This window comes from Carcharhinus amblyrhynchos, chromosome 3 (genome assembly GCF_965287045.1).
Source record: "Carcharhinus amblyrhynchos chromosome 3, sCarAmb.v2.hapA, whole genome shotgun sequence".
NCBI classification, from domain to species: domain Eukaryota; kingdom Metazoa; phylum Chordata; class Chondrichthyes; order Carcharhiniformes; family Carcharhinidae; genus Carcharhinus; species Carcharhinus amblyrhynchos.
The window spans coordinates 123011739-123026228 of record NC_137326.1 but is presented as its reverse complement, the minus strand read 5'-3'; the positions used below and the strand labels follow the sequence as shown (position 1 = coordinate 123026228).

At 44.4% G+C, this 14490-nt stretch overlaps 1 protein-coding gene across 2 annotated transcripts in view; it reads left to right on the top strand.

Annotated features, from left to right (window-relative positions):
* Nucleotides 1-6067: 6067 nt before the first annotated feature.
* Nucleotides 6068-14490, top strand: part of gk5 (glycerol kinase 5) — a 64955-nt gene continuing 56532 nt past the window's right edge. The window contains exons 1-2 of one of the 2 annotated variants that reach the window (XM_080185941.1): nucleotides 6068-6156; nucleotides 6322-6527. In XM_080185941.1, coding sequence (XP_080042067.1) covers nucleotides 6399-6527 — 129 coding nt within the window. In that variant the 5' untranslated portion in view covers nucleotides 6068-6156; nucleotides 6322-6398. Of the gene's footprint in view, nucleotides 6528-14490 lie in introns of both variants that reach the window. The other variant, XM_080185940.1, reaches the window with a different exon arrangement.

Genomic DNA, 14490 nt, shown 5'->3' with positions numbered 1-14490 from the left:
TCAAAATGTGTTGCTGACTTCTATTATTTAGTAATTTATAACAAGTTAGGAAATGTAGGATTAAACCAAGGTTGTTTGCACATTTTACTATTTCCCTCAATCTCATGTTTCATGACTCAGTGCACTGAAATTTTATCTGGACCCTGTTTGTGCCTTTACTTATTGTGTAGTATGTAATTTAACCCTAGGAAACTAATATGTGTGGGGCACTGCCAAGTGGATTGGTGGTATAAATTCTGAAAGGCTATTTTACAGAGTGATTTTAAAACCCAGTTGTACAAATTGTGTGATCCATCTACTGTCTGTGCCCTGTCCCACCTCACTCACATTAAGGGTCAGTAAGGTGGTGGAAAGAAATTGCCATGTTAGCAGCGTTCCTAGCAACCAGTTTGAGTGGTGTAAACAGTGACTTGAGAACATTGTATTGTCTGTCCTCCTGATTCGGGAAGGTTACAATGGACCCCAGGATGTGAAGGAAGATTAACTTGCCAATTAAAGTGGGAACCTTTGGCATTTTTCAGCAACTTGCTGACTCAGATATTCTATTTTTTGCAGTTAAAGTTCTGAACCCTATTACTGATGTGAAACCGCTCCACAGTCTTGGGGAATGTGTGCATCTTGCTTCCCCCACGTGCTTGACTGAAGGCTCCGTAACCTTAAAATTAGAGAGGTCATTGACCTGAAACATTCACTTTGTTTCTTCCTTCTCCAATGCTGCTGTTGAATATTTCGAGCATTTTCTATTTTTTAATTACTTGAAATTGGAGTTGGCTATTTGGGGTGATGACGGAAAGTACTTCACTCAAAAAGGATAGTGGAAATCTGGATCACTCTTATAGAGTCATAGAGGTTTACAGCATGAAAACAAGCCCTTTGGCTCAGCTTGTCAATGCTGCTCTTTTTTTAAACAACTAGTCCCAATTGCCCGCATTTGTCCGGTATCCATCTCTACCCATCTTACCCATGTAACTATCTAAATGCTCTAGCAGTTTGTTCCAGACACTCATCACCCTCCTGTGTGAAAAAATTGTCCTTCTCAATCCTTTTGTATCTCTCTGCCTCATCCTAAACCTATGCCCTCTAGTTTTAGACTCCCCAACCTTTGGGAAAAGATGTTGACTAGCTGATCTATGGCCCTTGTTTTTTAGACATCTATACGATCATCTCTAAGCCTCTTATCCATCTCTCCATTGCCCCCTCAGAAACTAACAGGTGGGACAATTTATAATGCTAAAAGGAACTCTCAGATTATCAAGGATTATGAAACCAGGGTGGGAGGATGGAGTTTAGATGCAAATCAGCTATGATCTAATTGAATGTTGGGACAGGTACAAAATGTTTGAAGGGTCTACTCCTGTTCCTATGTTCCATTGAACAGATGGCAATATAATTTCAGACACTTTAGAAACATTCACAGGATGTGGGTAATGCTAGCTAGGCCAAAATTTGTTGCCCTTGAGAAAATGGTGGTAGCTGCCGTCTTGAATTGCTGCAGTCCTTAGAGGTGTAGATAAACCTACGCTGCTGGTTAGGGAAGGTATTCCAAGATTTTGACGCAGTGACAGTGAAGCAATGGCATTCCCAAAACATGACTTTCTTGTCAACAGAACTTGGAAGAACCAGCAGTGAGACAATATCTGACATTTCAATGAAAATGCAATCTATTTGCAATCCATCCAAGTTACACAGTCTAGGCAAATTTTGTATATTTTTTTAAACATCTGAACTTCACATTAAATACTTCTTGCAAAAGAGATTAGCTAAACTTGTATCTAATGGCCAGGGATTGTGATGCTCCATAATTGTATTTTCATTATCTCCAAGATTATTGTACAAAACTGTAGCTCAAGAATAGTAAGTCACACTTTAGTGTTTTTTTTTATTCCAGCCTTCTATTTGGACTCTGCTAGTTCATGGTGTACTTTATGCTGTTGATTGCATGTTGTAAGTCTGACCTGTGGAGCTTAAAAAAATGCTTATCCTCTTTACAATTCTATTAATTATAGGACAAGCTGTTTTTTAAAAAAGACATATTCCTGTATAAAACACTGACTTTTTAAAATCACTTGAGATTGCAGTTATCTGCCTTTTTATGTCTGGCTCAGAATTTCATATTTGCCTCTGCTGACAGGGCCTTGCTGGAAGAAACACCCATGAATGCTACATGTGGATTATGAAGAGGGAAAATCGTTACTTGTGTATAAAGTAGTTCTGCACAGTTGTAAAGCAAATCAGAGCAAGAGATTTTTTTAAATTTTATTAATCAGTGTCACAAGTAGGCTTACATGAGGAACTTCTTCACTCAAAGGGTGGTGAATCTCTGGAATTCTCTGCCCGTTGAAGTGGTGGAGGCTACCTCGCTAAATATATTTAAGTCACGGGTAGATAGGTTTTTGACAGACAAGGGAATTAAGAGTTATGGGGAGAGAGCGGGAAAGTGGAACTGATCCACTTCAGATCAGCCATGATCTTATTGAATGGCAGGGCAGGCTCGACGGGCTAGATGGCCTACTCCTGCTCCTATTTCTTGTATTCTTATGTTACATTAACACAGCAATGGAGTTAGTGAAAATCCCCTCATCACCACATTCCAGCATCTGTTCGGGTACCCCTGAGGGAAAATTTAGCATAGCCAAAGTAGCTAACCAGCATGTCCTCCGGACTTTGGGAGGAAACCCATGCAGACAGAGGGAGAATGTGCAGATAGACAGTGACCCAAGCCAGGAATCGAATTTGGGTCCCTGGCACTGAGAGGCAGCTGTGACAATGTGCCCCAATTCCCAAGAACAGGGAAAGTGACTGAAACTTGGTTGAGATTGCATTTTTATTTTGAAGGTTGGGAGAAAGCAAAACACAAAGGATTGAGGAAGAATACTAGCATAGGAATAAACTGGTTGAAGCCTTGCTGATGTTGAAGTGAGGAAAGAACATAGGAAAAGACACATCATAGGAAAAGAAGTGGACCATTTGGTCTGTTGAACCTGTTCTGCTATTCAGCCTGCTGAGTCTGTTCTTGGCTGGTCTGTGTGAATTTACATGCCCTATTTCCTAACCTCTTGCGTAACAAAAGTCTACCACTCAGTTTTGACATCTACAGTTAATCTGGTGGCACAGTAGGTGGCACATTGGCTCTATTCTCTCTCCACAGATGCTGTCAGACTCGCTGCGATTTTCCACTGTTTTCTATTTTTGTTGGCGTAGTGACACTTGGAAGCTGAAAACAAAACCTGTTTTTTTTTGCACTGGATTTGACAACTAAAATTTTTTCAAGTTTTTAATTAGTCTCTCAAGTAGGCTTACCTTAACACTGCAATGAAGTTACTGTGAAAATCCCCTTGTCACCACACTCTGGTGCCTGTTCAGGTACTCTAAGAGAATTTAGCATAGCCAATGCTCCCAACAAGCACATCTTTCAGACTGTGGGAGGAAACCCACACAGACATGGGGGGAACATGCAGACTCTCCATAGACAGTGGCCCAATCCAGGAATTGAATCCAGGTCCCTGGAGCTGTGAGGCAGCAGTGCTAACTACTGTGCCACCGTGCTGCCCCCTTCATGGCCTCTCAGGAAGTCTCCCTTAGTATTTCACTGGCGGTGAAGTACATTTTGAAGTGTTGTAGGGATTTCTGAGGGATGAACTGACATATGGCCCATCCCTGAGTCTATGATTGTGTTCTTAAATATGGGTGAGTGAAGACTCTGGCCTCCTTGCTTTTGAGATGGCCTGATGTGTGAGTGAATATGGGTGGGTGAGGATGACAATGAGTGTGTATAGGTGTGTTTTTAAACACTGGGTGGATGAGGAAGGACTCTGGGCACCTCCCCTTTAGAATGGCCTGATGTGTGTGTATGGACGGCAGGAGGGGTGGGATGTGAGGGACTGTCAGTGTGTGTGCACATGTGTTCCTGGGGGGGGGGGGGGGGGGGGAGGAGAGAGGGGGGGGGACTGGGGGGGGAGAAGAGAGGGGGGGGGGGAGAAGAGAGGGGGGGGGACTGGGGGGGGAGGAGGGGGGGGGGACTGGGGGGGGGAGGAGAGGGGGGGGACTGGGGGGGGAGGAGAGGGGGGGGTGGTTGAGTGAATGAGTATGGGTGTGTTTTTAAACACTGGATGGGTGAGGACTCTGGGCATCTCCTCTTCAGGGTAACCTGATGAATGTGTGGTGGTGGTGGTTGTGGTTGGGGGGGGGCGGTGGTGGGTTATGTCAGTATGTGTGTGTGTCTGTGTGTGGAGGGGTGTGTGTCAGAGAGTGTTGGGGGTGTCAGTTGAGTGTGTGTGTGTCAGTATGTGTATGTGGGTGTCAGTGAGTATGTGTGTGTGGATGGGGTGGGGTTGTGTGTCAGTGTGGGTGTGAGTTGTGGGGGGTATGAGTGTGTGTGTCAGTATATGTGTGGGTGTGAGGATTGTGGGCACCTCCCCTGCAGGATGGCCTGATGTGTGTTTAGGGGGGCGGGGGGTTGTGTGTCAGGATATATGTATGTGTGTGTTGGGGGGGGTGTGTATCAGTATGCATGGGGGATGGGGTTATGTGTGGGTGTGTCAGTGAGTGTGTGCTAGTGAAGATGTGTCTGTGGGTGTGTGTGGGGGTGGGTATGAGGACCCTGGGCACCTCCCTTTCAGGGTAGCCTGATATGTGTGTGTGTGGAAGGGGGTGAGTGGGATAGTGTGTGTGTCAGTGAGTATGTGGGTGTGTGTGTGTGGGGTGTGACGACTCTGGGCACCTCCCCTTCAGGGTGGCCTGGTTGTGTGTGGGGGGAGGGGGTGTTGGTTGAGGTAGTATGTGTGTGTGTGTCAGTGAGTGCGTGAGGGGGAGGGGTGTGTACATCAGTGAGTGTGTGTCAGTGAGTATACCACTATGTGTCAGTGTGTGTGGGGGTGAGTGTCAGTGTGTGTGTGTGTCAGTGTGTGGGGGTGAGTGTCACTGTGTGTCAGTGTGTCTGTCAGTGTGTGTGGGGGTGAGTATCACTGTCAGTGGGGGTGAGTGTCAGTGTGTGTGTCAGTGTAGGGTTGAGTGTCACTGTGTGTGTGTCAGTGTGTGTATCAGTGTCTGTGGGGGTGTCACTGTGTGTGTGGGGGTGTGTATCAGTGTATGTGTGTGGGGGTGTGTGTATCAGTGTCACTGTGTATGTGTGTGGGGGTGTGTATATCAGTGTCACTGTGTATGTATCTGTGTATGTGTGTGTGGGGGTGTGTATCTGTGTGTGTATCAGTGTCACTGTATGTGTGTGGGGGTGTGTATATCAGTGTCACTGTGTATGTGTGTGGGGTGTGTATATCAGTGTCACTATATGTGTGTGGGGGTGTGTATATCAGTGTCACTGTATGTGTGTGGGGGTGTGTATATCAGTGTCACTGTGTATGTGTGTGGGGTGTGTATATCAGTGTCACTGTGTATGTGTGTGTGGGTGTGTATATCAGTGTCACTGTGTATGTGTGTGTGGGTGTGTATATCAGTGTCACTGTGTATGTGTGTGGGGGTGTGTATATCAGTGTCACTGTATGTGTGTGTGTGGGTGTGTATATCAGTGTCACTGTGTATGTGTGTGTGTGGGTGTGTATATCAGTGTCACTGTGTATGTGTGTGGGGGTGTGTATATCAGTGTCACTGTATGTGTGTGTGGGTGTGTATATCAGTGTCACTGTGTATGTGTGTGTGTGGGTGTGTATATCAGTGTCACTGTATGTGTGTGTGGGTGTGTATATCAGTGTCACTGTGTATGTGTGTGTGTGGGTGTGTATATCAGTGTCACTGTGTATGTGGGTGTGTATGTGTGTGGGGGTGTGTATATCAGTGTCACTGTGTATGTGGGTGTGTATGTGTGTGTGGGTGTGTATATCAGTGTCACTGTGTATGTGGGTGTGTATGTGTGTGTGGGTGTGTATATCAGTGTCACTGTGTATGTGGGTGTGTATGTGTGTGTGGGTGTGTATATCAGTGTCACTGTGTATGTGGGTGTGTATGTGTATGTGTGGGTGTGTACTCTGGGCACCTCCCCTTCAGGGTGGCCTGATGTGTGACGCGCTGCGTCACAGGAGTTGGGTGAGTGACCGGGGGAAAGGCGGCAGCAGCGGGAGAGCGGCCCCGCTTCACCGGGGGCTGGAGGCGGCTTCTCATCATGTCTGGGAGGTGCCGGGGAGAAGAGGCAGGAGAAGCGCTGTGAGTGCGGGCCGTGGGGGCAGCAGGCAGAATGTTTCATTCGGATACACTGACACCTCCCCGCGATACACACTAACAACTGGTAGCAGCTTCTCTCAGAGCCAGTCCCGGTCTGTGTCTAATTCGCTAATTGGTTTCCCCCCCTCCCTTTTCCTTTTTAAGCAGCAGTTTGATGGCTCCTCCGTCGCTCTGTGTGCCGGCTCTCTGACTCTCCTGCGGCCCGGGGAAAAGCGGCGCTAGGGATGGGTTCTGTTCGCAATGGTGTCCGCCGAACTGACTCCTACATTCTGGCTGTCGATGTGGGCTCCACCTCAATCCGCTGCCATGTGTATGACCGCGCTGCCAAGATCAAAGGTTTCAGCAGCAAGCCGGTAAGGTGGGGATAAGGTGTGGGAGTGGGGGGGGGGTAAAGTATGGGGGGTAAGGTGTGCGTGGTGTTGGAGGGGGGTGTGGGTGGTGGTTGTGGGGGGGGTAAGGTGTGGGTGGTGGTTGTGGGGGGGTAAGGTGTGGGTGGTGTGTCAGGGCTAAATCTGGGGGTCGGGGGGGTGATCACAGGTAGAACATAGAACATTACAGCGCAGTACAGGCCCTCGCTGTTGCGCTGACCAGTGGAACCAATCTAATGACCCTCTAACCTAAACTATTCCAATGTTATCCATATGCCTGTCCACTGACCATTTGAACGCCCTTAAAGTTGGTGAGTCCACAACTGCTGCAGGCAGGGCATTCCACGCCCTTACTACCCCCTGAGTAAAGAACCTACCTCTGACATCCGTCCTATAACTACCACCCATTAATTTAAAGCTACGTCCCCTCGTGTTAACCATCACCATCCGAGGAAAAAGGCTCTCGCTGTCCACCCTATCCAGTCCTGTGAAGGAAAGCTCCCTGTTTATCTCACCCTACCAACCTGTTCAACTTGTGACCGCTCTGTGTGTTCCTCCTGTCAATTTTCCCCGCTGGATGAGTGAGGGAAAACCTTCACCTTGCTGTCCCCACAGTAACACTAAGTTAAAAGCCCAACAGGTTATTTGGAATCACAAGCTTTCAGAGCGCTGTTCCTTCACCAGGTGAGTGGAGAGGTCAGTTTCACAAATACAGCACATATAGACAAAGACACTATCTATGCTGTGTTTGTGAAACCCACCAGGCTTTAACCTGGTGTTGGGAGACTTCTTACTGTGCCCACCCCAGTCCAACACCGGCATCTCCACATCATCCTTATAGGACAGGATGAGGGTCAGGTTCTGTGGTAACTCCTCCAAGATTGAATTAGTTTAATAGGATTCAGATGGAGTGTGGCCACTGATCGCAGGTTGCTGGATATGTCCAATCCTGTTCCTGTCACCTTTAATGAGGTGTGTTGGTGATGACTGTGTGTTTGTAATTGGAACCAACTTTGTAAAACCAAGTGCAATGAAGTTGGTTTAAACTTTATTGCGTGGATTTTTTTTTCTTACTATGTTGTGTGAACCTGTTCTTTTAGAAGTGGTTGGGGATGCCAGCAGCTTTGGCTCAATAAATCAGGATATAAACTGGGCTATCAATGGTAACGCTGAAGTACCTGGGTGTTCTGTGGTGGGATACTGCAGCTGTTTTACTACCTAATAATATACAGGCTTATCAATTTCCACTCAATCTTTTTCAGTTGACTGAATCGTTGATAGCAGGATATGGGAACTGGCTTACCAAATGTAACACAATCTTTGATTAACTAGGACTGACGATTTGCATGAATGCAGATAATAGTTTGAATAGACTGGGAACTGTGTGCAGCTGCATGTGTGATGTTTCCTGGTTATGTATCAGCAAGTGCCATAAAGTCTAATTGTGCAAATGTGATAATTGGCTGCAAATCACAGTACTTATGGACCAAAGGGTGATGAGTGCATGGCAGATATTTTGTTGAATAGGTTGAGACCTTTACTGCAACCATTAATTGCTGTACCAGAAAAATTATGTCTGCATAAATTTAAAGTGATCCTCTTGAATAAGAAGGAAAAATGTTGGAAGTGTGAGTCAGGGTCAATAAAAAGAGAAGACTGGTAAGGAAAAACTAACATTTCTGTTGGGTTTCTTAGTAGCTGAGATAATGATGATTCACTCCTCCTCTGAATCAGATGATCGTGAGTTTCAAGTCCCACTCCCTCGCACTAATCTAACACTTTACTGCATTGTAGAGTTGGAAGTGCTGTCTTTCAGATGAAGTGTTAAACTAAGGTCCCATTTGACCCCCTTGTGCGAATGTAGAGTGATGTGGAGATGCTGGCATTGGACTAGGGTGGGCACAGTAAGATGTCTCACAACACCAGGTTAAAGTCCAACAGGTCTATTTGGAATTACGAGCTTTCAGGGCATTGCTCCTTCATCGGGTGAGTCCTCACCTGATGGAGCAGCAGCGCTTCAAAAACTTGTGATTCCAAATAAACTGTTGGACTTCAACCTGGTGTTGTGAGATGGCTTCTTACTGTGAATGTGGAAGACAGTAGCAGGCGTCTTTTTTAAGAAGAGGGAAGTTCTCCCTGATGTCCCAGCCAATACTTATCCCTTAATTAACATAATAAAACTGATGATCGGCCATTTGTTTCCTTGATGTTCATGGAGTCCAACTGTGTACAAATCAGCTCCCACGTTTCTTATATTACAACAGTGTCCACACTTCAAAGCACCTCATTGTGTGTAAAATATACTTTACACAGAATGAGGTGCTTTAGACTGTGGACAATTTGTACACAGTAGGACTCCATGAACATCAAAGGGATATTTGGAGATTGGGATAGATACCAAACTGTTCAATTTTCTTCAGAATATTCTGAATAATGATAATGCACTTTTAGTTACCCCTGGGCTTTCTGTTTGCTCAATTATGGAGTACACTTAGACTCTCAAAGGCAGTTGGGATTGGGCAATAAATATTGATCTTGCCAGTGAAGCCCATATCCTATAAATTAATGCATTAAAAAAAATCCTCGCTGCTCTAATTTCTAGAGCATGTAGACCATATTGACAGCACTGTCTGAAACTAAACATGCCGTGTTGCTGAAGTTAAGACATTGTCTCACAGCTTGTTCCAAAGGAATTCTCTAATTCTGCAGTACCACAAAGAAATTCAGATCAAGGTATCTTCCCCATCATGAACTCAACCCTTAATATCGAGCCAGCAGTGTCCAAAGTACATTCAATACTGCCATGTTCCCTTACACCTCATTTACAAATCATATATTTGGGGTTCCATTGTGAATGGTGCGCTGCAATATTGTGTATCTGTTGCAGGGTTTTCAGTTCGTCCTGTCTCTGACAGAAATTCTTGCTTAAAAAGAAGCCACAAATTGTTCCTTTTGATATTTGAAGATCACTGCCTAAATAGTCTTGACTAGTTCAGTGTTAGGCGTTAATAAAGAACACTTGTGACACCTTTTGAAGTCCTCAGGATATCACTAAGCACTTCATAGCTACTGAATTAGATCTAAAGTCATGCGACAATTGGTCAACACCAACGTTCTGCAACTAATACAAGGTACTTGACACATTTGTCATCCGTTATGATGGAACTGATTGCAGAATGAGTTTTCAGCCGGCACATTGGGTGAACAAGCTCCCCATGTTTTTTCTGACCTTTGATGCCCAGGTGAACAAGTAAGCTCATTTCAGCTTCTCAACAAATCAAGATATGCCTTGAACATTAAAGCACAGGAACAGGCCCTTTGGCCCACCAAGGCTGCACCGATTCCTAATCCTTAGATCCACTACTCAATGTCCATTTATGGCTTCTGTCCCTCTGTTTGCCCTCCCATTCCTGGGTCTCTCAGGATAAATGTCAAGCTTTGGCAATGCAGACACCCCTGATAGTGCATGCACTGAAGAGTGCATGGAGTGAGTCTTCAGCCCATGTCCTTCTCGCAAGTGTACTACCATGGAACTAAGCTGATGTACGTTGTGTGAAGCATTGATGTTTTTTGCCCTTGAGCGACTAAAGTTTTTTTTATTGTATAATTTGCACTGCTGGTTATTGCCGATCTTTGATTTATTATCGTCACATGTATTAGACAATGCAAAGTATTGTTTCTTGTGTGCTATACAAAGCACCCTGTACATAGGGAAGGAAAGGCAAGGGTAGAATGTAGTGTGACAGTCCTAGTTACAGTGTGGCGAAAGATTGTGTGAGTTAGCCCACCTGTAGTTTCATACGGCTGATTCAGAATCAAAATAAGAGAGAAGGGAGGACAAGAAATGAGCTATACTGGGGAATTAAACAAAATAACAATCTTGGGATAAAAGAAAACTTTGTAAATTTTCATTAAACCACATTGTAAATTCTTTGTTTTAGCTGACTCATAAATTGTGTGATAAGTTGCAAGTTTAGGTCTTGAATGATTAGCATAGACTAGAGGGTTTTAAAATAAATGTAGAAGCTTTCAGGTGATTGTAGATGGTTTTAATGATGGATAAAAGTATTAAGTTTTTTTCAAATGTGCTGGAATGGAACTCGTAATGTTTTGCAAACTAACCAGAATAGTTTTTGGATCTGTTTGCAAATGAGGTTGAACTCCCACTCCTGTGGGAGTTTCACTGTAGCAGAATAATAACCCTATTCACAAAGGTGCTTGGGATTTTTGATCCAGATTAGAGGTGTTGTTTTGAAATGGTTACCAGGGCTTCCGGAATGTTGGCGATCAGGGTTGATGACCTGTTCAAGGCAGCATTTGTGAATGGTTACACTTATGAAGTGTTGACATGTAGTGACCTCGGATAATGAATTCCGACCAGTAAGTGGGTTATGAAACGCCATACTAATTATTTGGTTATTTTAAGGTTACATAGTGATTTACTGAGATTGTGTTCACTTTTTTTTGCATTGTGATTTCTCAGATTTTTAGAAATATTTTTGTAACTTATGGACAAATTCACAGTGACATGGGAACCATAAAAATGAACAAAAGCTGATCAACAGCTGCAGGAAAGCTAATACCTCAAGATCAACTCTGAATACAGGTCTTATGATGTGAGGGACAGGAGACGTGCAAAATATCCATATTCCATTGTTCTATAGTGGGGCGTATGGAGAACTACCCTAAAGTTTTTTAAATTTATTTTTTCACAGGATGTGTCGCCCATCACTAATTTGATTTATTATTGTCACATGTATTAGCATACAGCATAACTAGCATTAGCATAATTATCCTTCAGAACGTGGTGACGAGGTGCCGCCTTGATCTGCTGCAGTCCACATGCAGTAGGTACACCCACGGTTCTGCAATGGAGGGAATTCCAGATTTCCAACCCAGCGGCAGTGAAAAAATTCCAATGTTGTTCCAAGTCAGGATGGTGTGCAACTTAGAGGGGAACATGCAGCTAGTGGTGTTTGCATGCATCTGCTGCCTTTTGTTCTTTTGAGGTGGTTGAGGTCATGGGTTTGGAAGATGTAGTCGAGGGAGCTTTGAGTTGTTGCAGTGCATCTTGCAGGTGGTACGCGCCGGTGTCATTTACTTCTGTTGTGGAGTGTGCAAAAGTTTAGGTTGATGGATGGGATGCTGATCAAGTGGGCTGCTTTGCCCTGGATAGTGTTGACCTGCACTCATCCAAGTAAGTGGAGAGCGTTGCACACACTTCTGATTTGTCTTTTAAATGGTGGACAGACAGTGGGGAGACAGGTGAGTTACTCACCTCATAATTCCCATTCTCTGACTTGCCCTTTTGGACACAGTATGACTGGTCCAGTTCATTTTCAATGGTATCCTCCATGATGGTGGTGGGGGATTCAGTGATGGTAATGCCATGATTGAACTATCTCCTCTTGATAGTCAATTTCCTCTTGTTCAAGATGGTCATTGCCTGCCACTCAAGTGTCATTTGCTCCTCATCAGCCCAAGCCTGAATGTTGTCCAGGTCTTGCTGCAAATAACCAGGGACAGCCTCAGTGTCTGAGTTGACTAAACCATAGTTTGCATTAATATGAGGAGGCTATTATGTACTGAAACCATAAGGGTATTTTGGGGCTTTGTGGAATGTTGTATCTAGGTGGTGTTGCTTTACTGACTAGGGAGAATGTCACAGCTGTACAGAGGGAGGACACCTTGGTGGGATCGTGCAGTGAGGCCATAAGGGTGGTACAGTCACACTGTTGGGGTTGTGCTGCAGAGCTCCCAACAGTCAGTGTGAAGTAGAGGAACTGATATCTCAGTGGAAAGATGTAAAAACAACAGGGTTGTTGTGATGGGCACTTTTAACTTTCCCAAATATAGACTGGGATTCCTTTAGTGCCAGGGGCTTGGACATACTGAGCCAACTCTTCCCCATCCAAGGGTGGTGCTTGAGGCAGTATGTAGATAGTCCAACTCGTGAAGGGGCTATCTTAGACCTGGTTCTGGGAAACAAGCCTGGAGAGATGATGGATGCCTCAGTGGGTGACCATTTTGGGAACAGTGATCACAATTCTATAAATTTCAAGACACTTGTGGAAAAGGATAGAAGTAGTCCCAGAGTGAAAGTACTAAACTGGGAGAAGGCTAACTACGATAGTATTAGGCAGGGAATGTAGACTGGGGGTGGCTGTTCCAGGATGAATCCACATTCAATATGAGAATATTTTAAAAGTCAGTTGTTAACAATTCAAGTATGTCCCTGTAAAAATGAAGGACAAAGACAGCAAGATTCAGGATGACAAGAGAGATTGTGAGTTTAGTGAAAGAAGAAGGAGGTGTACGTAAATTTCAAGAAATTGAAAACAGGTAAGGCTCTTGAGGAATACAAATACAGCAGGTAAGAGCTTAAGCAGGGACTCAGGAAGGCAGAAATGGACCATGAAATGTCCTTGGCAGGCAGGATTAAGGAGAATCCCAAGGCTTTTTATGCATATATAAGGAGGGAAAGGGTAGGTCCACTCAAGGACAGTGAAGGGAATGTATTTGTGGAGTCAGATGAGATGGGTGAAGTTCTTTAACACGTACTTTGCATCAGTACTCACAAAGGAGAAGGATGTGGTGGATGGTGAGTATAAAAAAGAGGATGTTGACATTCTAGGACATTTTGAAATTAATAAAGGGTGGAGTTTTTGAGAAACATCAAGTCCCCAGGACCAGAAAAGGTTCAACCCAGAATACTGAGAGGCGAGGGAAGAAATTGTTGAGGCCTTGGCCAAAATCTTTGTATCCTCTTCAGCCACAGGCAAGTACAGACATTGTTCCTCTGTTTTAAAAAGGGGAGAAGAGACGATCTGGGAAATTACAGGCCTGTGAGCCTTTCATTGGTAGTGGGGAAATTATGGGAGAAGATTCTTAGGAACAAGATGTAATTGCATCTGGAATAGAAGAGGCTTATAAGCGATAGGCAGCATGGTTTTGTGAAGAGGAAGTTGTATCTCAAATTTGATTGAGTTCTTTGAGGAAGTGACAAGTAAGGTTGATCAGGGCAGTGGATGTTGTATACATGGACCTTAATAAGCCTTTGGTAAAGTTTCTCATGGCATGCTGATGCAGAAGGTGAAGTCATATGGGATCTGAGGTGAGCTGATAAGATGGATGCAAAACTAGCTTGGGCATGGAAAGCAGAGAGCAGCACTGGAAGGGTACTTTTTTAACTGGAAGTCTATTACAAGCAGTGTCCACAAGGATCAGTGGTGGGGCATCTATTTGTAATATATATAAATGATTTGGAGGAAAATGTAGGTGGTTTGAGTAGTAAATTTGCAGATGATATAAAAATTGGGGAGCAGCGTTTAGTGAGAACGATTGTCAGAGGATGCAGCAGGATATAAATCGGCTGGAAACCTGGGCTGAAAGATGGTAGATGGAATTTAACCTGGACAAATGTGAGGTGATGCGATTTAGAAGGCCTACTGCAGAAGGAAAGTATACAACAGAGCAATGGTAGCGCCTTTAGTAATCTGCAACTCAGATGGACAAGGTGGCCAAGAAGGCATATGGCATGCTGGTCTTCATCGGTTGGGGCATTGAGTATAGGAATGGAAAATCATGTTGCAGCTGTATAAGACTTTGGTTGGGCTACATCTGGAGTATTATGTACGAATCTGGTGGCTACACTACCAGAAAGATGTTGACACATTGGAAAGGGTGCAGAAGAGATTTATCATGATGTTGCCTGGTTTGGTGGATGTGGACTATGAAGCAAAGTTGAACAAACTTGGATAGTTTTCATTGGAGTGTTGGAGGATGACCGAGGTTTACAAGATTATGACAGGCTTGAATAGAGTGGATGGTCAGAGTCTTTTTCCCATGTTCGAAGGGTCAATTACTCAGGGGCATAGTTTGAAAGTAAAAAGGGTAAAGTTAAAAGATGTAAGGTGCAAGTTTTTCACACAGGGTGGTGAATGCCTGG